The 26,303-nt window shown below is 45.8% G+C and overlaps 1 protein-coding gene across 1 annotated transcript in view; it reads right to left on the bottom strand.

Annotated features, from left to right (window-relative positions):
• LOC106594024 (alpha-actinin-2) overlaps window positions 1–26,266 on the bottom strand; it is a 60,877-nt gene extending 34,611 nt beyond the window's left edge. The window contains exons 1-7 of the mRNA XM_082978782.1: window positions 25,605–26,266; window positions 16,289–16,403; window positions 15,616–15,735; window positions 14,789–14,875; window positions 14,191–14,278; window positions 12,227–12,305; window positions 7,523–7,604 (exon numbers count right to left, since the gene is read on the bottom strand). Of these exons, the coding sequence (XP_082834908.1) occupies window positions 7,523–7,604; window positions 12,227–12,305; window positions 14,191–14,278; window positions 14,789–14,875; window positions 15,616–15,735; window positions 16,289–16,403; window positions 25,605–25,856 (823 nt within the window). The 5' untranslated portion in view covers window positions 25,857–26,266. The remainder of the gene's footprint in view (window positions 1–7,522; window positions 7,605–12,226; window positions 12,306–14,190; window positions 14,279–14,788; window positions 14,876–15,615; window positions 15,736–16,288; window positions 16,404–25,604) is intronic.
• Window positions 26,267–26,303: the final 37 nt, after the last annotated feature.

The raw sequence follows: 26,303 nt of genomic DNA, 5'->3' as shown, positions 1-26,303 counted from the left end.
AGAAACCCACAGGAGTAATGTCACATCTTCCAACCCTACTACAGTAGTGATCAGATATATACAACCTGTCTAACCTTGCTGCACTGACACGACCTTCATTGATTTTTAGCCATGGTGTACTGCCTAACTTTTACATTCCTGACTCTCCACACATCAGAAAGCTCAAACTCAGTTAGTAGACCAGACAGGCAAGTGGCTGACCGCAGGTGAGGTTCTTCAGCGGTGCGATCAACAGTAAAATCCACTGTACAGTTCCAGTCCCCCCCCTAAAACCATACAACCCTCTTGGTCACACTGTCTTAAAGTTTCCTTTATTTTATCAAATACAGCAATACGCTCTGTACCCTCATTAGGAGCATAAACATTCAAAAAAACAAACAAAAACCCCATAACCTCCGCCTTGACCAATAAAACCCGTCCCTTGACAATCTCTGTTGTAGATACCACAGTCACCCCTAAGCCTGAAGAAAAACAAGATTGCCACCCCAGCACTGAAATTAGTACCCATGACTGAGTATATGCTGCCCCTCCCACCACATACCCCAGTCAACCTTATTTTCCTCATCACTATGTGTCTCCTGTAGAAAAACTACATTAAGCCTTTTCTGTTTTATTACTTCTAATACCCAAGCCCTCTTATTCCTGTCCCTTCCACCATTAATATTGAGAGAACCTACCCTTAGTACCTCCATATAGCCAAAGAGAAAGGAAAAGCAGAAGAAACCACAGAGAAACCAAAGAGAAAATAGACACCCTATGAAGCATGATCAACATCATTGTTTAAATTTTCTCTTACCCTGACCACGTTTCCCCAGCACCTTTTCCTCAAGCGAAACCGCTTCTTCTCACTTAACTGGTCTAACCCCACCGTCTTCTGTAACATCACAGCTGACCTCACAAACTTATCAACATCAAAATATTCTGCCAATTTGACAGATTTCCCAAAAGTCTGATCCAAAAACCTATTTACCTCCTCTAGATCATAAATTGAGTCGTCACCAGCTGCTATCATACCAATAGAGATATCCATATCCTGCTCCTCCTCAACTGAGGCCACAGACCCCTGACTCACTTCTAACACATCCCTTTCATCACTCCCCACTTGCAGCCCATCACTCGTACCAGGCATCTCCTCCACTACCTGGGAGACTAGCCCCACCTGAACCCTATTACTAGTAGTGGGCATCTCCTCCACTACCTGGGAGACTAGCTCTACCTGAACCCTATTACTAGTAGTGGGCATCTCCTCCACTACCTGGGAGACTAGCTCTACCTGAACCCCATTACTAATAGTGGGCATCTCCTCCACTACCTGGGAGACTAGCCCCACCTGAACCCTATTACTAGTAGTGGGCATCTCCTCCACTACCTGGGAGACTAGCCCCACCTGAACCCTATTAGTCGTAGTGGGCATCTCCTCCACTACCTGAGAGACTAGCCCCACCTGAACCCTATTACTAGTAGTGGGCATCTCCTCCACTACCTGGGAGACTAGTCCCACCTGTACCCTATTACTAGTAGTGGGCATCTCCTCCACTACCTGGGAGTCTAGCTCCACATGAACCCCCTCCTGTACCCCGTTACTCATAGTGGGCATCTCCTCCACTACCTGGGAGACTAGCTCCATATGAACCCCCTCCTGTACCCCAGCACTCGTACTGGGCACCTCCTCACCAGTCTGAGGAACTGGCTCTTCAGATCTATCCTTGCTTTCTACAACAAAATGTTTCTGCTGCATAACATTTCCCTCTAACACAAGTTGCAACTCCGTGTCCTCAACATGGATAACTTGTTCCTCAGCAGCAGGTGCTTGTGGCTGCTCTACCGCTGTCGGCCCACCTCTCCCTACATCAGTGGGCCCAGGCGTTACGAGGACCACCTGCGCCCCTCCCTCTGCCTTCTCCCTTTTCGGGCAAGCATGTCGCTTATGACCAACATCCCCACACTCAAAACACCGTTGACTACCCGTACTAGCATAAGCCATATACAATCTATTGTCATACTTGACTTTAAACGCTAACTCCAAAGTCTGCTCCGGTGAGTCCAAAAACATAAACACCTGTCGCCGAAAAGACATAACCTGTTTCAACGCCGGGTGTTTGCAACCCAACGGGACAACCTTAATTGAACTTGCAAACTTCCCAAAGCGCAATAACTCGCGCTCCAATAGCTCATTTGGAATAAACGGCGGTACATTTGAAATCGTTACCCTTGTTGACGGAGAAAAAAGCGGCGTAACTTGAATAAGCATTCCTTTAAGAAGTACGCCTTGCTCAACCATACGATTAACAAGACACTCTTCTTTAAGAAAAACCACCACCGCTTTATTCATCCGTGACGCATAAGCAACATTCTCATATCCTACCTTCTCTCCTACGGCGACCAGAAACTCCTCCACCGTGACAGTAGCTTCAGTAACACACCTAAAGCCGTGCCGAAGTGACAGGGACGGCATCCCCATTCGGGCTGCCATCCCCGCCAAAAACAGGGTAATTTCGATACGAAAACAAAATACTTAATTCTACCACAACAAACAAATAAAAATAATAACCTTAATCATGCACAGAAGAAAACAAAGAATGCCACCAAGAAAGAGAAAACCTAAAGAAAGTTCTGAATATCTAACTCTACACCACACACGCACTCCCTTGCTCAAACAATTCCCAGCATGCACCAAACACTCCCAGCATGCAGAGAGAGAGAGAGAGAGAGAGAGAGAGAGAGAGAGGGAGGGCGAGAGAGGGAGGGCGAGAGAGGGAGGGCGAGAGAGGGAGGGCGAGAGAGAGAGAGAGAGAGAGAGAGGGCGAGAGAGAGGGAGGGCGAGAGAGAGAGAGAGAGAGAGAGAGAGGGCGAGAGAGAGGGAGGGCGAGAGAGAGAGAGGGAGGGCGAGAGAGGGAGGGCGAGAGAGAGAGAGAGAGAGAGAGAGAGGGAGGGCGAGAGAGGGCGAGAGAGAGAGAGAGAGAGGGCGAGAGAGAGGGAGGGCGAGAGAGAGGGAGAGAGGGAGGGAGGGAGAGAGAGAGGGAGGGCGAGAGAGGGAGGGCGAGAGAGGGAGGGAGGGCGAGAGAGGGAGGGCGAGAGAGAGAGAGAGAGAGAGAGAGAGAGGGCGAGAGAGAGGGAGGGCGAGAGAGAGAGAGGGAGGGCGAGAGAGAGAGAGAGAGAGAGAGAGGGAGGGCGAGAGAGGGCGAGAGAGAGAGAGAGAGAGGGCGAGAGAGAGGGAGGGCGAGAGAGAGGGAGAGAGGGAGGGAGGGAGAGAGAGAGGGAGGGCGAGAGAGGGAGGGCGAGAGAGGGAGGGAGGGCGAGAGAGAGAGAGGGCGAGAGAGGGAGGGCGAGAGAGAGAGGGAGGGAGGGAGAGGGAAAAGGGAGGGAGAGAGAGGGAGAAGAGAGTTAGAGGGAAAAGGGGAGGGAGGGAGAGAGAGAGAGAGAGAGAGAGAGAAAAGGGAGGGAGAAGAGAGAGAGAGAGAGGTAAAAGGGGAGGGCGAGAGAGAGGGAAAAGGGAGGGTGAGAGAGAGAGAGGGAGAAGAGAGAGAGGGCGAGAGAGAGAGAGGGCGAGAGAGAGAGAGAGAGAGAGAGAGAGGGCGAGAGAGAGAGAGGGAGGGCGAGAGAGAGAGAGAGAGAGGGCGAGAGAGAGAGAGGGCGAGAGAGAGAGAGAGAGAGAGAGGGTGAGAGAGAGAGAGGGAGGGCGAGAGAGGGAGGGCGAGAGAGGGAGGGCGAGAGAGAGAGGGAGGGAGGGAGAGGGAAAAGGGAGGGAGAGAGAGGGAAAAGGGAGGGCAAGAGAGAGAGAGAGAGAGGGAGAAGAGAGTTAGAGGGAAAAGGGGAGGGAGGGAGAGAGAGAGAGAGAGAGAGAGAGAAAAGGGAGGGAGAAGAGAGAGGGAGGGCGAGGGAAAGGGAGGGAGAGAGAGGGAAAAGGGAGGGCGAGAGAGAGAGAGAGAGAGAGAGAGAGAGGGAAAGAGAGAGAGAGAGGGAAAAGGAAGGGCGAGAGAGAGAGAGAGAGGGAGGGCGAGAGAGGGAGGGCGAGAGAGAGAGAGAAAAGGGGAGGGCGAGAGAGAGAGAGAGAAAAGGGAGGGCGAGAGAGGGAAAAGGGAGGGCGAGAGAGAGGGAGAAGAGGGAGAGAGGGAAAAGCGGAGGGCGAGAGAGGGAAAAGGGGAGGGCGAGAGAGAGAGAGGGAAAAGGGAGGGCGAGAGAGAGAGAGAGAGAGTGAGTGAGGGAAAAGGGAGGGCGAGAGAGAGAGAGAGAGAGAGAAAGAGGGAAAAGGGGAGGGCGAGAAATAGAGAGAGGGAAAAGGGAGGGCGAGAGAGAGAGGGGGAGGGAAAAGGGAGGGCGAGAGAGAGAGGGGGAGGGAAAAGGGAGGGTGAGAGAGAGAGAGAGAGAGAGAAGAGAGAGAGAGAGGGCGAGAGAGAGGGAGAGAGGGAGGGAGGGAGGGAGAGAGAGAGCGAGGGCGAGAGAGAGAGAGAGAGGGAGGGCGAGAGAGAGAGGGCGAGAGAGAGAGGGCGAGAGAGAGAGAGCGCGAGAGAGAGAGAGAGAGAGAGAGAGAGGGAGGGCGAGAGAGGGAGGGCGAGAGAGAGAGAGGGCGAGAGAGAGGGAGGGCGAGAGGGAGAAGAGGGAGAGAGGGAAAAGCGGAGGGCGAGAGAGGGAAAAGGGGAGGGCGAGAGAGAGAGAGGGAAAAGGGAGGGCGAGAGAGAGAGAGAGAGAGTGAGTGAGGGAAAAGGGAGGGCGAGAGAGAGAGAGAGAGAGAGAAAGAGGGAAAAGGGGAGGGCGAGAAATAGAGAGAGGGAAAAGGGAGGGCGAGAGAGAGAGGGGGAGGGAAAAGGGAGGGCGAGAGAGAGAGGGGGAGGGAAAAGGGAGGGTGAGAGAGAGAGAGAGAGAGAGAAGAGAGAGAGAGAGGGCGAGAGAGAGGGAGAGAGGGAGGGAGGGAGGGAGAGAGAGAGCGAGGGCGAGAGAGAGAGAGAGAGGGAGGGCGAGAGAGAGAGGGCGAGAGAGAGAGGGCGAGAGAGAGAGAGCGCGAGAGAGAGAGAGAGAGAGAGAGAGAGAGGGAGGGCGAGAGAGGGAGGGCGAGAGAGAGAGAGGGCGAGAGAGAGGGAGGGCGAGAGAGAGGGAGAGGGAGGGAGGGAGGGAGGGAGAGAGAGAGGGAGGGCGAGAGAGAGAGAGGGCGAGAGAGAGAGAGGGCGAGAGAGAGGGCGAGAGAGAGAGGGCGAGAGAGAGAGAGAGAGGGAGGGCGAGGGAAAGGGAGGGAGAGAGATGGAAAAGGGAGGGCGAGAGAGAGAGAGAGGGAGGGCGAGAGAGAGGGAGGGCGAGGGAAAGGGAGGGAGAGAGAGGGAAAAGGGAGGGCGAGAGAGAGAGAGAGAGAGAGAGAGAGGGAAAGAGAGAGAGAGAGGGAAAAGGAAGGGCGAGAGAGAGAGAGAGAGGGAGGGCGAGAGAGGGAGGGCGAGAGAGAGAGAGAAAAGGGGAGGGCGAGAGAGAGAGAGAGAGAGAGAAAAGGGAGGGCGAGAGAGGGAAAAGGGAGGGCGAGAGAGAGGGAGAAGAGGGAGAGAGGGAAAAGCGGAGGGCGAGAGAGGGAAAAGGGGAGGGCGAGAGAGAGAGAGGGAAAAGGGAGGGCGAGAGAGAGAGAGTGAGTGAGGGAAAAGGGAGGGCGAGAGAGAGAGAGAGAGAGAGAGAAAGAGGGAAAAGGGGAGGGCGAGAAATAGAGAGAGGGAAAAGGGAGGGCGAGAGAGAGAGGGGGAGGGAAAAGGGAGGGCGAGAGAGAGAGGGGGAGGGAAAAGGGAGGGTGAGAGAGAGAGAGAGAGAAGAGAGAGAGAGAGGGAAAAGGGAGGGTGTGAGAGAGAGAGTGAAAAGGGAGCGCGAGAGAGAGAGAGGGAGAAGAGAGAGAGAGGGAGGGCGAGAGAGAGGGAGGGAGTGGGAAAAGGGAGGGCGAGAGAGAGAGAGAGGGAAAAGGGAGGGCGAGAGAGAGAGAGAGAGGGAGAAGAGAGAGAGAGGGAAAAGGGAGGGCAAGAGAGAGAGAGAGAGAGGGAGAAGAGAGAGAGAGAGGGAGGGCGAGAGAGGGAGGGAGAGGGAAAAGGGAGGGTGAGAGAGAGAGAGAGGGAAAAGGGAGGGCGAGAGAGAGAGCGAGTGAGAAGAGAGGGAGAGAGAGAGGGAAAAGGGAGGGCAAGAGAGAGAGAGAGGGAGGGCGAGAGAGGGAGGGCGAGAGAGAGAGAGGGCGAGAGAGAGTGAGGGCGAGGGAAAGGGAGGGCGAGAGAGAGAGAAGAGAGAGAGGGAAAAGGGGAGGGCGAGAGAGAGAGAGAGAGAGAGAGAGAGAGTTTTTTTCTCTCTCTCTCTCTAACGGACAACAAAAGGCTGATGGGACACAAGCAAAGTATGAGGGTACAGGCTGAAGGCAGGGGATTTAAAAGAGGTGCTGTAGATTCTCCAAAAGAGTCTAATTTTTTATTTATTTTTTAAAGAAGAAAAAAAGCTGGTGAAGATTGAGAAAAATACCAGTAAATAATTTTGTCACCTTAGAGCCAAAGCAAAGATATGATAGAAACAGGACATACAGGCCGTAATGGCCCTGTCATCAGGTCTAGAGGTGTTACATACACGACATGACCAAAAGTATGTGGACACCTGCTCGTCCAACATCTCATTCAAAAATCCTGGGCATTAATATGGAGTTGGTCCCCCCTTTACTGCTATAACAGCCTCTACTCTTCTGGGAAGGCTTTCCACTAGATGTTGGAACATTGCTGTGGGGACTTGCTTCCATTCAGCCACGAGAGCATTAGTGAGGTCGGCTACTGATGATGGCCGATTAGGTCTGGATCACAGTCGGCGTTCCAATTCATCCCAAAGGTGTTCGACAAAGTTGGAAGCACAGAATTGTCTAGAATGTCATTGTATGCTGTAGCGTTAAGATTTCCCTTCAATGGAACTAAGGGGCCCGAACAACAAAAAACAGCCCCAGGCCATTATTCCTCCTATACCAAACTTTACAGTTGGCACTATGCCTTCTCCTGAAGTCCGCCAAACCTAGATTAGTCCGTCAGCACATTAGACTGCACATTCCTCACTCGCTAGATTATTAAAGGGCTAGATGGGCTATTAAAGGGGAATTACACAAGAAAATTATAGCTTTCTTCCAGACCTCAATTTTTTTTATTCAGATGTGATTTAAGCACTACCATGGACTCAAAACATCAAATTGCATTGTTTCTCTACGAATCATTGTAATTTTGAGAGTGAAAAACAAAAATAATCTAAAACCAGTAAAAACTTACCCTGGAAAACACAATTTTGGAAAATATAAAACATAATTTTGTGAGGGAAAAAATCACAGATTTTACAGGGCCTCCCTTAGAGATTTTTATGAACCATTATTTTACCAGGTATATTGACAGAAACCATAACTCACTACTTTCTCTTGTTCACTAATGACTTGGGGAAGAGTTTCCTGGTGGGGAAAAAATGTGTAGCTTGCGAAATGTTTCATTTAAAAAAAAAAAGTAGCTCTCATACTAGAAAAGGTTGGAGATCCCTGATCTAAAATATTTACCTTCAGCGTCCAACATTTTGGGGATGTCCAGGTGTTTCTCTGCCACTTCAAAGGCCAGGTTCAGATTACCCAGAGGGTCATCCTGTATAGAAGAGATAGTAGAAGACATCATAACTAGACATGTAAACACACCGTATAACTAACATATACATCCATACTGTCTTCAACTCACCATCAATCATACTATTACCATGCAACACAATATAGGCTAGTAAATGTAACAGTTTCAACATTCAAAATGGCAACTCCAGGGGACATACAATACGTCAGTAGGCCTTGGTCCTAGATGCTGTTCCTTAAAGTACCAGATGGTATCAACCAGGTGTTCTAATATCCCAGATGGTATAAATCAGGTGTTCTAATATCCCAGATGGTATCAACCAGGTATTCTAATATCCCCAGATGGTATCAACCAGGTATTCTAATATCCCCAGATGGTATCAACCAGGTGTTCTAATATCCCCAGATGGTATCAACCAGGTGTTCTAATATCCCCAGATGGTACCAACCAGGTGTTCTAATATCCCAGATGGTATCAACCAGGTGTTCTAATATCCCCAGATGGTATCAACCAGGTGTTCTAATATCCCCAGATGGTACCAACCAGGTGTTCTAATATCCCAGATGGTATCAACCAGGTGTTCTAATATCCCCAGATGGTATCAACCAGGTGTTCTAATATCCCCAGATGGTACCAACCAGGTGTTCTAATATCCCAGATGGTATCAACCAGGTGTTCTAATATCCCCAGATGGTATCAACCAGGTGTTCTAATATCCCAGATAGTATCAACCAGGTGTTCTAATATCCCCAGATGGTACCAACCAGGTGTTCTAATATCCCAGATGGTATCAACCAGGTGTTCTAATATCCCCAGATGGTATCAACCAGGTGTTCTAATATCCCCAGATGGTACCAACCAGGTGTTCTAATATCCCAGATAGTATCAACCAGGTGTTCTAATATCCCCAGATGGTATCAACCAGGTGTTCTTAATATCCCAGATGGTATCAACCAGGTGTTCTAATATCCCAGATGGTACCAACCAGGTGTTCTAATATCCCAGATGGTACCAACCAGGTGTTCTTAATATCCCCAGATGGTATCAACCAGGTGTTCTAATATCCCAGATGGTACCAACCAGGTGTTCTAATATCCCAGATGGTATAAATCAGGTGTTCTAATATCCCAGATGGTATCAACCAGGTATTCTAATATCCCCAGATGGTATCAACCAGGTATTCTAATATCCCCAGATGGTATCAACCAGGTGTTCTAATATCCCCAGATGGTATCAACCAGGTGTTCTAATATCCCCAGATGGTACCAACCAGGTGTTCTAATATCCCAGATGGTATCAACCAGGTGTTCTAATATCCCCAGATGGTATCAACCAGGTGTTCTAATATCCCCAGATGGTACCAACCAGGTGTTCTAATATCCCAGATGGTATCAACCAGGTGTTCTAATATCCCCAGATGGTATCAACCAGGTGTTCTAATATCCCCAGATGGTACCAACCAGGTGTTCTAATATCCCAGATGGTATCAACCAGGTGTTCTAATATCCCCAGATGGTATCAACCAGGTGTTCTAATATCCCAGATAGTATCAACCAGGTGTTCTAATATCCCCAGATGGTACCAACCAGGTGTTCTAATATCCCAGATGGTATCAACCAGGTGTTCTAATATCCCCAGATGGTATCAACCAGGTGTTCTAATATCCCCAGATGGTACCAACCAGGTGTTCTAATATCCCAGATAGTATCAACCAGGTGTTCTAATATCCCCAGATGGTATCAACCAGGTGTTCTTAATATCCCAGATGGTATCAACCAGGTGTTCTAATATCCCAGATGGTACCAACCAGGTGTTCTAATATCCCAGATGGTACCAACCAGGTGTTCTTAATATCCCCAGATGGTATCAACCAGGTGTTCTAATATCCCAGATGGTACCAACCAGGTGTTCTAATATCCCAGATGGTATAAATCAGGTGTTCTAATATCCCAGATGGTATCAACCAGGTATTCTAATATCCCCAGATGGTATCAACCAGGTATTCTAATATCCCCAGATGGTATCAACCAGGTGTTCTAATATCCCCAGATGGTATCAACCAGGTGTTCTAATATCCCCAGATGGTACCAACCAGGTGTTCTAATATCCCAGATGGTATCAACCAGGTGTTCTAATATCCCCAGATGGTATCAACCAGGTGTTCTAATATCCCCAGATGGTACCAACCAGGTGTTCTAATATCCCAGATGGTATCAACCAGGTGTTCTAATATCCCCAGATGGTATCAACCAGGTGTTCTAATATCCCCAGATGGTACCAACCAGGTGTTCTAATATCCCAGATGGTATCAACCAGGTGTTCTAATATCCCCAGATGGTATCAACCAGGTGTTCTAATATCCCAGATAGTATCAACCAGGTGTTCTAATATCCCAGATGGTATCAACCAGGTGTTCTAATATCCCCAGATGGTATCAACCAGGTGTTCTAATATCCCCAGATGGTACCAACCAGGTGTTCTAATATCCCAGATAGTATCAACCAGGTGTTCTAATATCCCCAGATGGTATCAACCAGGTGTTCTTAATATCCCAGATGGTATCAACCAGGTGTTCTAATATCCCAGATGGTACCAACCAGGTGTTCTAATATCCCAGATGGTACCAACCAGGTGTTCTTAATATCCCCAGATGGTATCAACCAGGTGTTCTAATATCCCAGATGGTACCAACCAGGTGTTCTAATATCCCAGATGGTATCAACCAGGTGTTCTTAATATCCCAGATGGTATCAACCAGGGGTTCTAATATCCCAGATGGTATCAACCAGGGGTTCTAATATCCCAGATGGTACCAACCAGGTGTTCTAATATCCCAGATGGTATCAACCAGGTGTTCTAATATCCCAGATGGTATCAACCAGGTGTTCTAATATCCCAGATGGTATCAACCAGGGGTTCTAATATCCCAGATGGTACCAACCAGGTGTTCTAATATCCCAGATGGTATCAACCAGGTGTTCTAATTTCCCAGATCGTATCAACCAGGTGTTCTTATATTCCCAGATGGTATCAACCAGGTGTTCTAATATCCCAGATGGTACCAACCAGGTGTTCTAATATCCCAGGTGGTATCAACCAGGTGTTCTAATATCCCAGGTGGTATCAACCAGGTGTTCTAATATCCCAGGTGGTATCAACCAGGTGTTCTAATATACCAGATGGTATCAACCAGGTTCTTAATATCCCCAGATGGTACCAACCAGGTGTTCTTAATATCCCCAGATGGTACCAACCAGGTGTTCTTAATATCCCCAGATGGTACCAACCAGGTGTTCTAATATCCCAGATGGTATCAACCAGGTGTTCTAATATACCAGATGGTATCAACCAGGTTCTTAATATCCCCAGATGGTACCAACCAGGTGTCCTTAATATCCCCAGATGGTATCAACCAGGTGTTCCTTGTGGATTACCAACAGCTACAGATCTACTATCTTAGTTTGATCATTTTGTTGACGCAAAGAATTTCCCGGCGCAGCAGGAAATGCAAACTTGTAATGTATTAAAGGTTTAACAAAGCTTCTAAAGTTTGTAATTTCCACTTTAAAATGACTTGATTTGCCCAACGAAAAAAGGTATCAACCTCTACAAAAATGTCCATTAATTATAATCCACATAATAATTCACATTTCCTGTTGCTTTGTCTCCTGGCTCGGTTTCTACAGTCGTTATAGCTTTAGTATGTTTTAGTATGGGCTAACCCTGTTCTGCTCAGCAGTGTCAAGACTAACCCTGCTCTGGTATGGGCTAACCCTGCTCTGGTATGGGCTAACCCTGTTCTGCTCAGCAGTATCAAGGCTAACCCTATTCTGGTATGGGCCAACCCTGCTCTGGTATGGGCTAACCCTGTTCTGGTCAGCAGTGTCAAGGCTAACCCTGCTCTGGTATGGGCTAACCCTGTTCTGGTCAGCAGTGTCAAGACTAACCCTGCTCTGGTATGGGCTAACCCTGCTCTGGTATGGGCTAACCCTGGGCTAACCCTGTTGGTATGGACTAATCCTGAGTGAATCTCTATGTAGTAAACAGGGCTCTTGACCAGTGAATCTCTATGTAGTAAACAGGGCTCTTGACCAGTGAATCTCTATGTAGTAAACAGGGCTCTTGACCAGTGAATTCCTACGTAGTAAACAGGGCTCTTGACCAGTGAATTCCTATGTAGTAAACAGGGCTCTTGACCAGTGAATACCTATGTAGTAAACAGGGCTCTTGACCAGTGAATTCCTATGTAGTAAACAGGGCTCTTGACCAGTGAATTTCTATGTAGTAAACAGGGCTCTTGACCAGTGAATACCTATGTAGTAAACAGGGCTCTTGACCAGTGAATACCTATGTAGTAAACAGGGCTCTTGACCAGTGAATTCCTATGTAGTAAACAGGGCTCTTGACCATTGAATCTCTATGTAGTAAACAGGGCTGTTGGGTTAGTGGGGTGGTTGGCGTCTACATCTCCCAACATGCACTTCAGCCCAGGTCTTGGACCAGACTAGCCAGAGTGCCAGTCTATTTGTGCCATCATACCATGACAATGAGCGACAAGGAGTTGGCCTGACGGCACAAACAGACTGGCACTGAGGAAGTCCTAGACCAGCATGCATCGGACTCAGGCCACAGCAGACAGAGACCTTGTTGAGCTTGGCATAGTCGATGAGGTCAGGACGGTGTCTGTGTATCAGGGCACACAACGCAAGGCCGTCCTTCCAGCTTCACAGCCAACCAGGGGGAGAGAATCATATCGTCACAGCGGGCCGCCACATCAACAACCAATTAATGCCTTTATCTAACAGTCTTCTAAGGTTAAGGGCCAATTAAATTTGACTTCCTACTAAAGCTTTGTGTTCATTGGTTCTCAGACTGATAGGTGCAGGTGTGATGATACTGAGGATTTGTTTACATTGCAGGTTAGGATAATTAACATAGCAGGTTAGGATAATTAACATAGCAGGTTAGGATAATTAACATGGCAGGTTAGGATAATTAACATGACAGGTTAGGATAATTAACATAGAAGGTTAGGATAAATAACATGGCAGGTTAGGATAATTAACATAACAGGTTAGGATAATTAACATGGCAGGTTAGGATAATTAACATGGCAGGTTATGATAATTAACATGGCAGGTTATGATAATTAACATGGCAGGTTAGGATAATTAACATAGCAGATTGGGAGAATGGGGTTAAGGTTAGGATAATTAACATAGCAGGTTAGGTGAATTAACATGGCAGGTTAGGAGAATGAGGTTAAGGTTAGGAAAAGGGTCAGCTGCAGTTGTCAACAACTGTTGTCCCCAACGCGACCACTAGTTGGAGCTGTAGGTCTACTCCATCCAGCCCCAACCGGTAGAAAGGTAAACAAACCATCTCTGTCGACAAATCATCAGTATAGAGTACAAGCCTTTCTATTAGACTGCTCTCTCTGCTGCAGAACTCAGTCAAATGGATGGTTGTGCTTCTCCAGACTGACATCAATGCACTTTGATCGGTCCGGGAAGAGGCGTCTACCCAGCCGTTAAAGGCCCAATGCAGCTGTTTTTATATCAATGTCAACTCATTTCTGGGTAACAATTAAGAACCTTACTGTAATAGTTTTCCATTGAAATTGACAAAAATATATTTTTTTGTTCTTGCAAAAAAAATAAAAATTCTCAAGCAGATTTTGGCTAGGACTCTCTGGGAATGGTATGAGTGAGGAGAGGAAAACTGGAAACTAGCTGTTATTGGTAGATAGGTTTGGAACTCTCTTTGTTATTGGTCAATTAACCAATTTACAGCCTGGTGATGTCACCAGGCAAGCCGAGACTCCCGCCCATGGAAACCTGCTGATTAGAAGGTTCTGTGTAGATTGCACTTTCAACCAATCAACTATCAGGAAATAACACCGATCAAATGTTTTCACACTTTTACAGTGCTAGTTTCATCAGCTGTTGTTCAATATGATACAAATCACAGGGGGAAAAAAAAACATTTTGACTGCACTGGGCCTTTATCAGATTTAATTACAACCAATGAATGGCAAAGCAGAGTGGTCTTTTTAAAGCCCTGATCTTAAATGGGGAAACGTAAGCATTTATTGGACTGGCTGGACTGCTGATAAACACTGAATTAACATGCATATTTCCTCTTCCCCCCCCCCTCTCTCTCTCTCTATCTATCTATCTATCTATCTCTCTCCTCTTTCCCTCTCTCTCTCTCTCCTCCTCTTTCCGCCTCTCTCTATCCTCCTCTTTCCCTCTCTCTCTCTCTCTCTCTCCTCCTCTTTCCCTCTCTCGCTCTCCTCTTTCCCTCTCTCTCTCTCTCTCTCTCTCTCTCTCTCTCTCTCTCTCTCTCTATCCTCCTCTTCCTCTCGCTCTTTCCCTCTCCCCTCCTCTTTCCCTCTCTCTCTCTCTCTTTGCAGGCAGAGAAGGGGAATGTAAATGTCTGAAGGATGAAAAAAACCGCATCACTGACAAAATGTTGATTCCTTTACTTTACATTCAGAAATGTATTTTTAAAACCCCTTTTATAAAATATTTAAAAAAACAGACAAATAGACGACCATTTACAAGGCTGTGATGGGACTTGAATCTCACTCAGTAAATGGACTCACTTGACGTGGAAGTTCTGGACATTGACATTCCTGTAGGGGGCAGTCTTTCTCTGGCACCATAGAAGAAGACCCTCCTTAGCAGAGGTTTCTACAGGAGAGAACATGGTGATGTTTATTGTAACAACCGTACAGTCCTGGCTCTATCAAACACTCCGAAGGTCCATGTTATGGGCTGTATGCTGCTATTCTACGACAGCCACATTCACTACGGGACAGTTTCCCAGACACATACTAGTCCTGTACTAAGAAGCACTTTTAATGGAGAATCTCACATTGATGTTTTTTGGTCCAAGACTAGTCTGAAATCTGGGTGCATAAAACTGGCCTGATGTGATCTAATATCTAATTAATGGAACTGGCCTGATGTGATCTGTCTAATTAATGGAACTGGCCTGATGTGATCTGTCTAATTAATGAAACTGGCCTGATGTGATCTGTCTAATTAATGAAACTGGCCTGATGTCTATATTGACTGATGATTATATTAACTAACCTTCCATGGAGATAACATACTATACACTATAACTACATGACTGTATTATCTAACCTTCAATGGAGATAACATACTATACACTATAACTACACTGTATTATCTAACCTTCCACTGAGATGTCTTGGATGGCGAAGCGCAGGATGATGGTCCAGATCATTCCCAGAGTCATCTTAATGTTGCCGTCCACAATCTCTGCAGGAGAAACAGGTCAGTAATGCAGTAGTCATGGAGTAGTCATGGAGTAGTCCTGGTCTTTATCTACCAGGTCCGTGTGTTTCCGATTCCTCCAATAAGTATAATATACTGGCATTCAAATGATACGCAATGTTCAATGTCACACATAAATAAAATATTATAGTATAATATGGTATAAATACTAGAGTATGCGCTGTAGTGTTTTTGTGGACTAAAGTCCACAAAAACCATGCAGTGAGTACTATAGTATTAACTGTAGTATTCATTAGTACTTACAGTTAACATAGTATAAATAAAAGAAAACTGTAGTATACACTATAGTAATTACTGTAGTGTTTTTGTAGATTTTAGTATACTGTAGAATTTACTGTAGCGTTTTTATGGACTGTAGTAAATGATAATACACCTTCAGCTGTGGTGAAATAGATCTATAATACACCTTCAGCTGTGGTGAAATAGGACTATAATACACCTTCAGCCGTGGTGAAATAGATCTATAATACACCTTCAGCTGTGGTGAAATAGAACTATAAATACACCTTCAGCTGTGGTGAAATAGAACTATAATACACCTTCAGCTGTGGTGAAATAGGACTATATTATACCTTCAGCTGTGGTGAAATAGAACTATAATACACCTTCAGCTGTGGTGAAATAGGACTATATTATACCTTCAGCTGTGGTGAAATAGAACTATAATACACCTTCAGCTGTGGTGAAATAGGACTATATTATACCTTCAGCTCCAATGGAGACCAGCTTCACTCCTTTGCTGGTGATGTACTCCAGAGCTTTGTTGACGTTGGCTATCTTGTGGAAGCGCATCTTCCCTCTGTCTGGTTTGGGAAGTCTTTCACCTGAGGAAGAGGAGACGTGTTGCTGTATTATTGAAGTCTTTCACCTGAGGAAGAGGAGACGTGTGGCTGTATTATTGAAGTCTTTCACCTGAGGAAGAGGAGACGTGTGGCTGTATTATTGAAGTCTTTCACCTGAGGAAGAGGAGACGTGTGGCTGTATTGACGAATCGGACACACCTTTCAGATGAAAAATCAGTGGGTACCAATAGCCACACACGCACGCACACACGCAAACACACACACACACACACACACACACACACACACACACACACACACACACACACACACACACACACACACACACACACACACACAGGCGCGCGCACACACACACACACACACACACACACACACACACACACACACACACACACACACACACACACACACACACACACACACACACACACACACACAGAGATCTACACGCACACACACACGCACACGCACACACACACGCACACACACACAGATCTACACACACACACGCACACGCACACGTACACACACAGATCTACACACACGCACACGCACACGCTGTGAGACCTACCAGAAATGACTTCCAGCAGCAGCATGAGTTTCAGCCCGTTCCTGAAATCCTCCTCGATGTTTTCAATCCCAGTCCCAGCCTTTCTCAGGTGAGAGTTGCACCAAGCTGTGAAGGTCTGAGCACAACAGACGTACGGCTCAACAACGAGTCCGATCCATAAGAGGTTAGACTCGCGCCTGACTCTTTCATGTCTCTTAGATTGCTTTGTTTACAGAGAATACTCCATGTCAACACTTGACCGTGTACAGTATACTGGGAAGGACTTTGGTTGCACAGACAGCTGGACAATTCATTCAGACCCACGAATCGGGGGTCAGAGAGCGTTATTGGGGTATCATTTATCAGACAAACAGACATGGCATGGAGGGATGGCTTTGACCTCTGGGAAGAAAAGTGCTTGGGCGTTATCTTTATCCATCCTCTGTATGAAGCAGTGTTTTCCTGTTATAACCTGTTGTTATAACAGAGGGTAGAGAGAACAGTGTTTCCTGTTATAACCTATAGTTATAGAGAGGGTAGAGAGAGCAGTGTTTCCTGTTATAACCTATAGTTATAGAGAGGGTAGAGAGAGCAGTGTTTCCTGTTATAACCTATAGTTATAGAGAGGGTAGAGAGAGCAGTGTGTCTGCTTTTGGACCCTCCTGAAACCCAATACAGTCCGTCCTATAACCCTCTGTCAGACTGGGCCAGGATTGACAAGGTCTGTTCTCCCCCTGGCATGTCTCTCTCCCTGCCTGTGTCCTCAGCCCAGGTCTGTCCTCCCCCCTGGCATGTCTCTCTCCCTGCCTGTGTCCTCAGCCCAGGTCTGTCCTCCCCCCTGGCATGTCTCTCTCCCTGCCTGTGTCCTCAGCCCAGGTCTGTTCTCCCCCTGGCATGTCTCTCTCCCTGCCTGTGTCCTCAGCCCAGGTCTGTTCTCCCCCCTGGCATGTCTCTCTCTCCCTGCCTGTGTCCGCAGCCCAGGTCTGTTCTCCCCCCTGGCATGTCTCTCTCCCTGCCTGTGTCCTCAGACCAGGTCTGTTCTCCCCCCTGGCATGTCTCTCTCCCTGCCTGTGTCCGCAGCCCAGGTCTGTTCTCCCCCCTGGCATGTCTCTCTCCCTGCCTGTGTCCTCAGACCAGGTCTGTTCTCCCCCCTGGCATGTCTCTCTCCCTGCCTGTGTCCGTAGCACGGTGTATTCCACAAGGTGGTTGGATTTCAGCGATGGCTGTAATTTATGAGTGTGACTGAAGTTGTCACGGTTGTTATTGAAGGAACAAAGGTTCTCCTGGTTTTGAAGCGATGTTCTCTCGTGTGTGTGTGTGGTTGTTGAGATCGTAAATCTATTGACCCAGCTGGGGAAAAAGCTAACGATCGTCCTTCAATGTTAACATGACGGTACAGAACACATGGCTGTGAATGAGAACGCTGTACAGACAACACATTACCCTGTAAAAAGGGTTTTGTTTACTGATTGTCAGAGCCTTTACAGTATGATGCAGGTACAGCTATCATAACAGACTAGGATCTTTATAAACCCATATGTTTTTTTTTTATTTAACTTGGCAAGTCAGTTAAGAACACATTCTTATTTATAATGACGGCCTACCGGGGAACAGTGGGTTAACTGCCTTGTTCAGGGGCAGAACGACAGATTTTTACCTTGTCAGCTCGGGGATTCAATCCAGCAACCTTTCTGTTTACAGGCCAAACGCTCTAACCACTAGACTACCTGCCGCCCCTCCTCTAACCACCAGGCTACCTGCCGCCCCCCCTCTAACCACCAGGCTACCTGCCGCCCCCCTTTAACCACCAGGCTACCTGCCGCCCCCCTCTAACCACTAGGCTACCTGCCGCCCCCCTCTAACCACTAGGCTACCTGCCGCCCCCTCTAACCACTAGGCTACCTGCCACCCCCCTCTAACCACTAGGCTACCTGCCGCCCCCCTCTAACCACTAGGCTACCTGCCGCCCCCCTCTAACCACTAGGCTACCTGCCGCCCCTCCACTCTAACCACTAGGCTACCTGCCTCCCCCCTCTAACCACTAGGCTACCTGCCTCCCCCCTCTAACCACTAGGCTACCTGCCTCCCCCCTCTAACCACTAGGCTACCTGCCGCCCCTCCACTCTAACCACTAGGCTACCTGCCTCCCCCCCTCTAACCACTAGACTACCCTGCCACCCCTCCACTCCAACCACTAGGCTACCTGCCGCCCCGTATGTTTCCTAGTACAAGGAAAAGTACCAACAGTAAATACCTACTCAGTACTGGAATAGTTTCATAAAGAGTGCGTCAATCTAATAAAACATTTGTTGAAAATCCCATTAGTCCCGTTGGTATGAAGAGATTGGAGAGACAGGCTCAAGGGGATGCGTAATAGTTTTTTTTATTAAACCCAAATTACAGCGTGTCGTGTAAAGGCACGGGGACGAAGACCAAACAAACACGTAACCAAAAACACAGGGTAGAAATCCAAAACAAAAGAGCGAGGAGTACCTCGAATAAATAACACACACGCACAATGATTATCACACGGGACGAGACCCGTAATCACCTGAGCAATCCACAGTGGTACGGAATCCCAAAAACCCACAGCACAGGTACTCACACGCACCAACGGACATTGGAACAATAATCGACAGCCCCAAGGGAAACCAAATGGCACACTTATACAAGTACTAATCAGTGGGAATAGGGGACAGGTGTGCATAAGGAATGTTCCGGATTGATCCGTGACAATTCCCATCAAAATCCATCAGTTTAAAGTAGAGATCTATTTTTTTTGTTGCATGGGCTGCGTCTCAATCCCAGGCATTTGCCTATGTCAGCCTTCCTCGTCTGTGGTGGAAAATGGCTGAGCTACAGCAGTGTTTGTCAGACCAGGAGACATCTTGAAAAATCTGTCTTCTCACGAAAACGTCCGTAGAGTCCAAACCGTTTGGGCTACAAACGAATATGACCCCTCTATGGAAAGGGGAGACTCTCACCAACTCGTCTGAAGGTAACCCAGTACAGGTTTAAAACCTGTTAGGGCTAGGGGGCAGTATTTGCACGGCTGGATAAAAAAATGTACCCGATTTAATCTGGTTACTAATCCTACCCAGTAACTAGAATATGCATATACTTATTATATATGGATAGAAAACACTCTAAAGTTTCTAAAACTGTTTGAATGGTGTCTGTGAGTATAACAGAACTCATTTGGCAGGCAAAACCCTGAGACATTTTCTGACAGGAAGTGGATACCTGATGTGTTGTATTACCTTTAAACCTATGCCATTGAAAAACACAGGGGCTGAGGAATATTTTGGCACTTCCTATTGCTTCCACTAGATGTCACCAGCCTTTACAAAGTGTTTTGAGTCTTCTGGAGGGAGATCTGACCGAACAAGAGCCATGGAACGATGATGGCCCATTAGACACCTGGCGCGCGAGTTCATGTTGGGTACCCTCGTTCCAATGCGTTATAAAAGAGAATGCATTCGTCCACCTTGAATATTATTCATGTTCTGGTTAAAAAAGGCCCTAATGATTTATGCTATACAACGTTTGACATGTTTGAACGAACGTAAATATATTTTTTCCCCTCGTTCATGACGAGAAGTCCGGCTGGCTTAGATCATGTGCTAACAAGACGGAGATTTTTGGACATAAATGATGAGCTTTTTTGAACAAAACTACATTCGTTATGGACCTGTGATACCTGGAAGTGACATCTGATGAAGAGAATCAAAGGTAATGGATTATTTACATAGTATTTTCGATTTTAGATCTCCCCAACATGACGTCTAGTCTGTATCGTAACGCGTATTTTTCTGGGCGCAGTGCTCAGATTATTGCAAAGTGTGATTTCCCAGTAAGGTTATTTTTAAATCTGGCAAGTTGATTGCGTTCAAGAGATGTAAATCTATAATTCTTTAAATGACAATATAATATTTTACCAATGTTTTCTAATTTTAATTATTTCATTTGTGGTACTGACTTGACTGCCGGTTATTGGAGGGAAACGATTTCCTCAACATCAATGCCATAGTAAAACGCTGTTTTTGGATATAAATATGAACTTGATAGAACTAAAAATGCATGCATTGTCTAACATAATGTCCTAGGAGTGTCATCTGATGGAGATTGTAAAAGGTTAGTGCATCATTTTAGCTGGTTTTATGGTTTTGGTGACCCTGTCTTTGAATTGACAAAACATTACACACAACTCTTGTAAATGTACTGTCCTAACATACTCTAAATTTATGCTTTCGCCGTAAAACCTTTCTGAAATCGTAAAACGTGGTTAGATTAAGGAGATGTTTATCTTTCAAAGGGTGTAAAATAGTTGTATGTTTGAAAAATTTGAATTTTGACATTTATTTGGATTCAAATTTGCCGCTCTTGAAATGCACCTGCTGTTGATGGAGTGCACCACGGGTGGGACGCTTGCGTCCCACCTAGCCCATAGAGGTTAAAACATTAAATGTAAGTGTGGAGGTACTTCTGTGCCAACAGAGAAAAGGGTTAATACAGTCAGGTTCATAAGTATTTGGACAGTGACACAATTGGCATCATTTTGGATCTGAACGCCGCCACAATGGATTTGAAAAGAAACAATCAAGATGTGCTTTAAATATAGACTTTCATCTTTAATTTAATTATTTTGTCAAAATTATTGTATGAACCGTGTAGAAATTATAACAAATTTTACATACTGTATCCCCTCAATTTTAGGGGCTCAAAAGTAATCATAAATTAAATTGTGAATTTTAATAGTTGGTTGCAAATCCTTTGCAGTCAATGACTTCCTGAATTCTGGAACACATAGACATCACCAGATGCTGGGTTTCTTCCCTGGTGATGCTCTGCCAGGCCTTTACTGCAGCTGTCTTCAGGTCCTGCTTGTTCTTGGGGCGTTTTGCCTTCAGTTTTGCCTTCAGCAAAATGAAATGCATGCTCAATTGGATTCTGGTCTGGTGAATGACTTGGCCATTGCAAAACATGCCACTTCTTTGCCTTAAAAAAAGTATTGGGTTGCTTTCACAGTATGCTTCAAGGGTCATTGTCCATCTGCACTGTGAAGCGCCGTCCAATGAGTTTTAAAGCATTTGGCTGAATCTGAGCAGATAATAATATTGGCCCTTAACACATCAGAATTCACCCTGCTGCTTTTTTATCAGCAGTCACATCATCAATAAATACAAGGGAACCAGTTCCATTAGCAGCTATACATTCCCATTCCATAACACCACCTCCACCATGCTTCACAGATGAGGTGGTATGCTTCTGCATTCTCTTCTCTTCCCATCATTCTGGTATAAATTGATCTTTGATAAAAAAAAATTACATGTTTTTATGGCAAACTCTAATCTGGACTTCCTGTTTTTTTAGGTTTACCAATTGTTTACAGTCTTGTGGTAAACCGTTTGTATTTACTCTAGTGAAGTCTTCTCTTGATTGTTGACTTTGACACAGATATGCCAACCTCCTGGAGGGTGTTTTTGATCTGGACAACTGTTATGAAAAGTTTTTTTTTCTTCACCAGGGAAATAAATTCTTCTGTCATCCACCACCGTTGTTTTCCCATTGGTTTTCTGGGCCTTTCGGTGTTCCTGAGCTCACCAGTGTGTTCTTTCTTTTTAACAATGTACCAAATAGTTAATGTTTTAGCCAACTCTCTGATGGGTTTGCTTTTCGATTTTTCATCCCAGTAATGGCTTGCTTCACTGGCAGTGACAGCTCTTTGGACTTCATATTGAGGGTTAACAGCAACAGATTACAAATGCAAATGCCACACACTGAAATCAACTCTAGACATTTAATCTGCTTACTTGTAAATGAACTAATGAGGGAATAACACACCTGGCCATGGAGAAGCTGAGCAGCCAATTGTCCTAATTACTTTTGGTCCCTTAAAAAAGGGGAGGGGGGACCGCATTTTAAAAGTGCTGTAATTCCTGCACCGTTCACCCGATTTGGATGTAAATACCTTCAAATTAAAGCTGAAAGTTTGCAGTTTCTGCTCATATTCATTATTTAATGTCAACTCCAATACGCTGTGGTAGACAGCTAAAATAATAACAACTTGGTCAATGTCCAAATATTTATGGACCTGACTGTATGTGTCCAAAAAACGTAAATATTTCCTGAGCTTTCTTATACCTCCTAGATATAGGACAGATACTTCAAAACCTTAGTCCTTATTATTTATTAGAATTTTTTTTTTTTTACCCTTTTTTCTCCCCAATTTCGTGGTTATCCAATTGGTAGTTACAGTCTTGTCCCATCGCTGCAACTCCACTACGGACTCGGGAGAGCGGAAGGTTTGAGAACCAAGCGTCCTCCGAAACACAACCCAACCCAGCCGCACTGCTTTTTGAGGAGGGGGGAGCATCTTAAAACAATTCCATATGTTAGCCCCCAATATACCGTTCAGTCAAGTCATATGAGTCAATGGTAGAACTATAGCGCCCCCCTGTTGGTCCAATGTGACTGCGTCACTATGGGAGCGTTGCATGGCTTTCTGAAAGGGGGTATTGACACTGTGGCAGACTGTCAACTTAACAGGAATCATAAAATAAACTCATTATTAACAAATGTTTTCATGTTTGTAAAACATTCTATTATCCAGAATGATGGTTGGGAATATGACCTCTCCAGGTACTAAACCGCATCCCAAACGGCACCATAACCTTCCCCTTCTTGCCATCCTGTGGTTAACCTGAGTGACGGCTTAGTTCTTAGATGGAGTTTCCGATGCGGCCGTAAAAAGGGACTCTACGCTGTAAAACAGGAAATGAAGCAGTTCAGACCTGACCCTGAGAGGAAGTCCGTGCGCCCTAGCTGTGAATCTGGTCGAGTTTAAAATAGCTCCTTATTAAATATGTCTCCATCTCACTGTCTGTCACAGCCTGGTGCGTCTCAAAGGTCTAACTGGACAACACCATATTCAATCCAATATTGTGTCTGTTGTACATCTGATGTATTATGCATAAAAGGGACAGTAATCCTTAACACAGTTGTGCTAGCAGGTACACTTGGTTTTTTTGGTCCCAAATTGGCACCCTATTCCCAATAATAGTGCATTACTTTTGACCAGCCCCTGATCTACAGTAGTGGACTATTGAGAATAGGGTGCCATTTGGGACACTGCTTTGAACAGATATTGTTGGGACAAAAGATAGTTCTGCCAGAACTATAAGTCTCTATTGACCAGAACCCAGATCCTGAAATACAATAATCTGGTAATGGGGGACGGGGACGTGCTATCCCCAATGGTTAAAACTCCTCCAGGGTTTAACATAGCTGCTCCCTGTGGTCACTGCTATATTGTTGTCTCTGTCTGGCAGCACCATAGGCAGGGAAGGAAGCCCTGCCATTCATGTTGAATGAGATAGTCTATTTATGCATTTATGTCTCAGTAATTCCACCCCCAGGGGCAACAGCACCAGAAACATTGATACATCGTGGGAGGCAACCCGTCTGTAGAAAGACTCATTTATGCATGGTTTTATATTGAGGGGTACAGTAGGTATTTATACATGGTTTTATATTGAGGGGTACAGTAGGTATTTATGCATGGTTTTATATTGAGGGGTACAGTAGGTATTTATACATGGTTCTATATTGAGGGGTACAGTAGGTATTTATACATGGTTCTATATTGAGGGGTACAGTAGGTATTTATGCATGGTTCTATATTGAGGGGTACAGTAGGTATTTATACATGGTTCTGTATTGAGGGGTACAGTAGGTATTTATACATGGTTCTATATTGAGGGGTACAGTAGGTATTTATACATGGTTCTATATTGAGGGGTACAGTAGGTATTTATGCATGGTTCTATATTGAGGGGTACAGTAGGTATTTATACATGGTTCTGTATTGAGGGGTACAGTAGGTATTTATACATGGTTCTATATTGAGGGGTACAGTAGGTATTTATACATGGTTCTATATTGAGGGGTACAGTAGGTATTTATACATGGTTCTATATTGAGGGGTACAGTAGGTATTTATACATGGTTCTATATTGAGGGGTACAGTAGGTATTTATGCATGGTTCTATATTGAGGGGTACAGTAGGTATTTATACATGGTTCTATATGGAGGGGTACAGTAGGTATTTATACATGGTTCTAGTAGGTTGCCCCTGATATATTGACAGGTCAGTGACAGATTATTTGTCTTTTGAAAAAAAAAAAGTTACCTGGTCTGGGTATAAATTCTAGAGTAGACAAAGTACATTTGATCATGTAAGTACATGAACTTGGTTTATATTGTAAAAAAAAAAAAAAAAAAAAGGTCTGTAGATGTAAATGAACATAATCTATCAGGTTAGTTATTGATCAATACAGACACAGTCCTCCAGTCCCAACCGAGGACCAAGGACATTGTCTGAGCCAACTCTGTATAACCCCCGTCCTCTAGTCCTTTAGCTATAATTAGCTTATAGCATCCATTCTGTCCCCGCTTCGGGCCTAGAGGACGTCACGTACATTCTCTGTGTTACCAGACTATCTGTTGACAGTTCTCATAAAACACACGAATCAAAGGAACGGCAGCGAGAGAGCTGGAGCTGAAGCGCAGGTCATTGCTATGCTGCCTGACTGCCTGGGAGCTATTGTTGGCTTGACTGTCATGGCTGCCTGGGAGCTATTGTTGGCTTGACTGTCATGGCTGCCTGGTGCCCGCTTTACCCACATAGTGTCTCTCACACTGTACCTGCTGTTGTTTTTCTAAGTAAAGTAATCAGTATTTGTGTCCCTTTAATGGTGCTGTTGTAACCGATGTGAAATGGCTAGTTAGTTAGCGGTGGTGCGCGCTAATAGCATTTCAATCAGTGACGTCACTCGCTCTGAGACTTGAAGTAGGGTTTCCCCTTGCGTTGCAAGGGCCGCGGCTTTTGTGGCGCGATGGGTAACGATGCTTCGTGGGATGTCAGTTGTTGATGTGTGCAGAGGGTCCCTGGTTCGAGCCCGGGTTGGGGCAAAGAGAGGGACGGAACCTACACTGTTACACTGTCATGTAAAAACCTTCCCATTATGACGTGTTCTTGTTTTGACTCATTTGACAGTCAGGCATTACATCCACAGACCTCTGCCCTCTCTTTGTAGGCATAGAATTAAAACGTTTACAACAAAAAAAAGTGCAATTTCTTAAATATTAATTATGCACATGAGTAAATATGAATAACATGGTAAATAGTAGAGTTTATCAGCCCTTCTACTACTACTGCTGTGTTTTGACATTCAGTTACTTCCTCAGCCTTGGCTCACTTGACTAGGCTTCGGTAAACCTTTACCAAATGTGGAAATATGAACGAATAGACAGACAACTAATGAAGTATCCAACCTTTCTCTGCTGTTTCTCCCAGGCGGGGTCCAGGAGCAGGTCTCTGTCCCACTCATCCTCCTGGATGGTGTAGTCATTATCCTGCTGTTCCTGCATCTGCATCCTGTATCCATTATTATAGTCTACTGATGTCTGCATCATGTATCCATTACTATAGTCTATAGACGTCTGCATCATCTGGCTCTGCATCGTCTGGTTCTGCATCATCGTCGGGCTCTGCATCATCTGGCTCTGCATCGTCTGGTTCTGCATCCTGAAGCTTTAGAACAACACACCTGACTACAGGGACAACAGGGGTGAACAGACCGGACGACAGAACAACAGGGGTGAAAAGACCGGACGACGGAACAACAGGGGTGAACAGGAGACAAGACAAAACCCTTTGTGTGAGTTTCTTCTCCTGAAGTCGCCGATGCAGCTTGATCAGAAGATGTGTTGGGTGTTTGGAGTCAGAAAGCTGATCAGTCAGTCAGTGTCCTCTCTCGCTCTCTCTCTCTGTCTCTGTCTCTCTCTGTCTCTCTCTCTCTCTCTGTCTCTCTCTGTCTCTCTCTCTGTCTCTCTCTCTCTCTGTCTCTCTGTCTCTCTCTCTCTGTCTCTCTTTCTCTCCGAGTGTCTGTCTGTCCCGTGTTGTCCTTGGACTGCCCTGCAGCAGTTGTCCAGGCAGAGAATGTACCTACTAGTTATAGTTGGGTGTCATGT

Source organism: Salmo salar, chromosome 01 (assembly GCF_965601325.2).
Source record: "Salmo salar chromosome 01, fSalSal1, whole genome shotgun sequence".
In the NCBI taxonomy this organism is placed as follows: Eukaryota; Metazoa; Chordata; class Actinopteri; order Salmoniformes; family Salmonidae; genus Salmo; species Salmo salar.
This window is presented reverse-complemented; position numbering and strand designations above follow the sequence as displayed.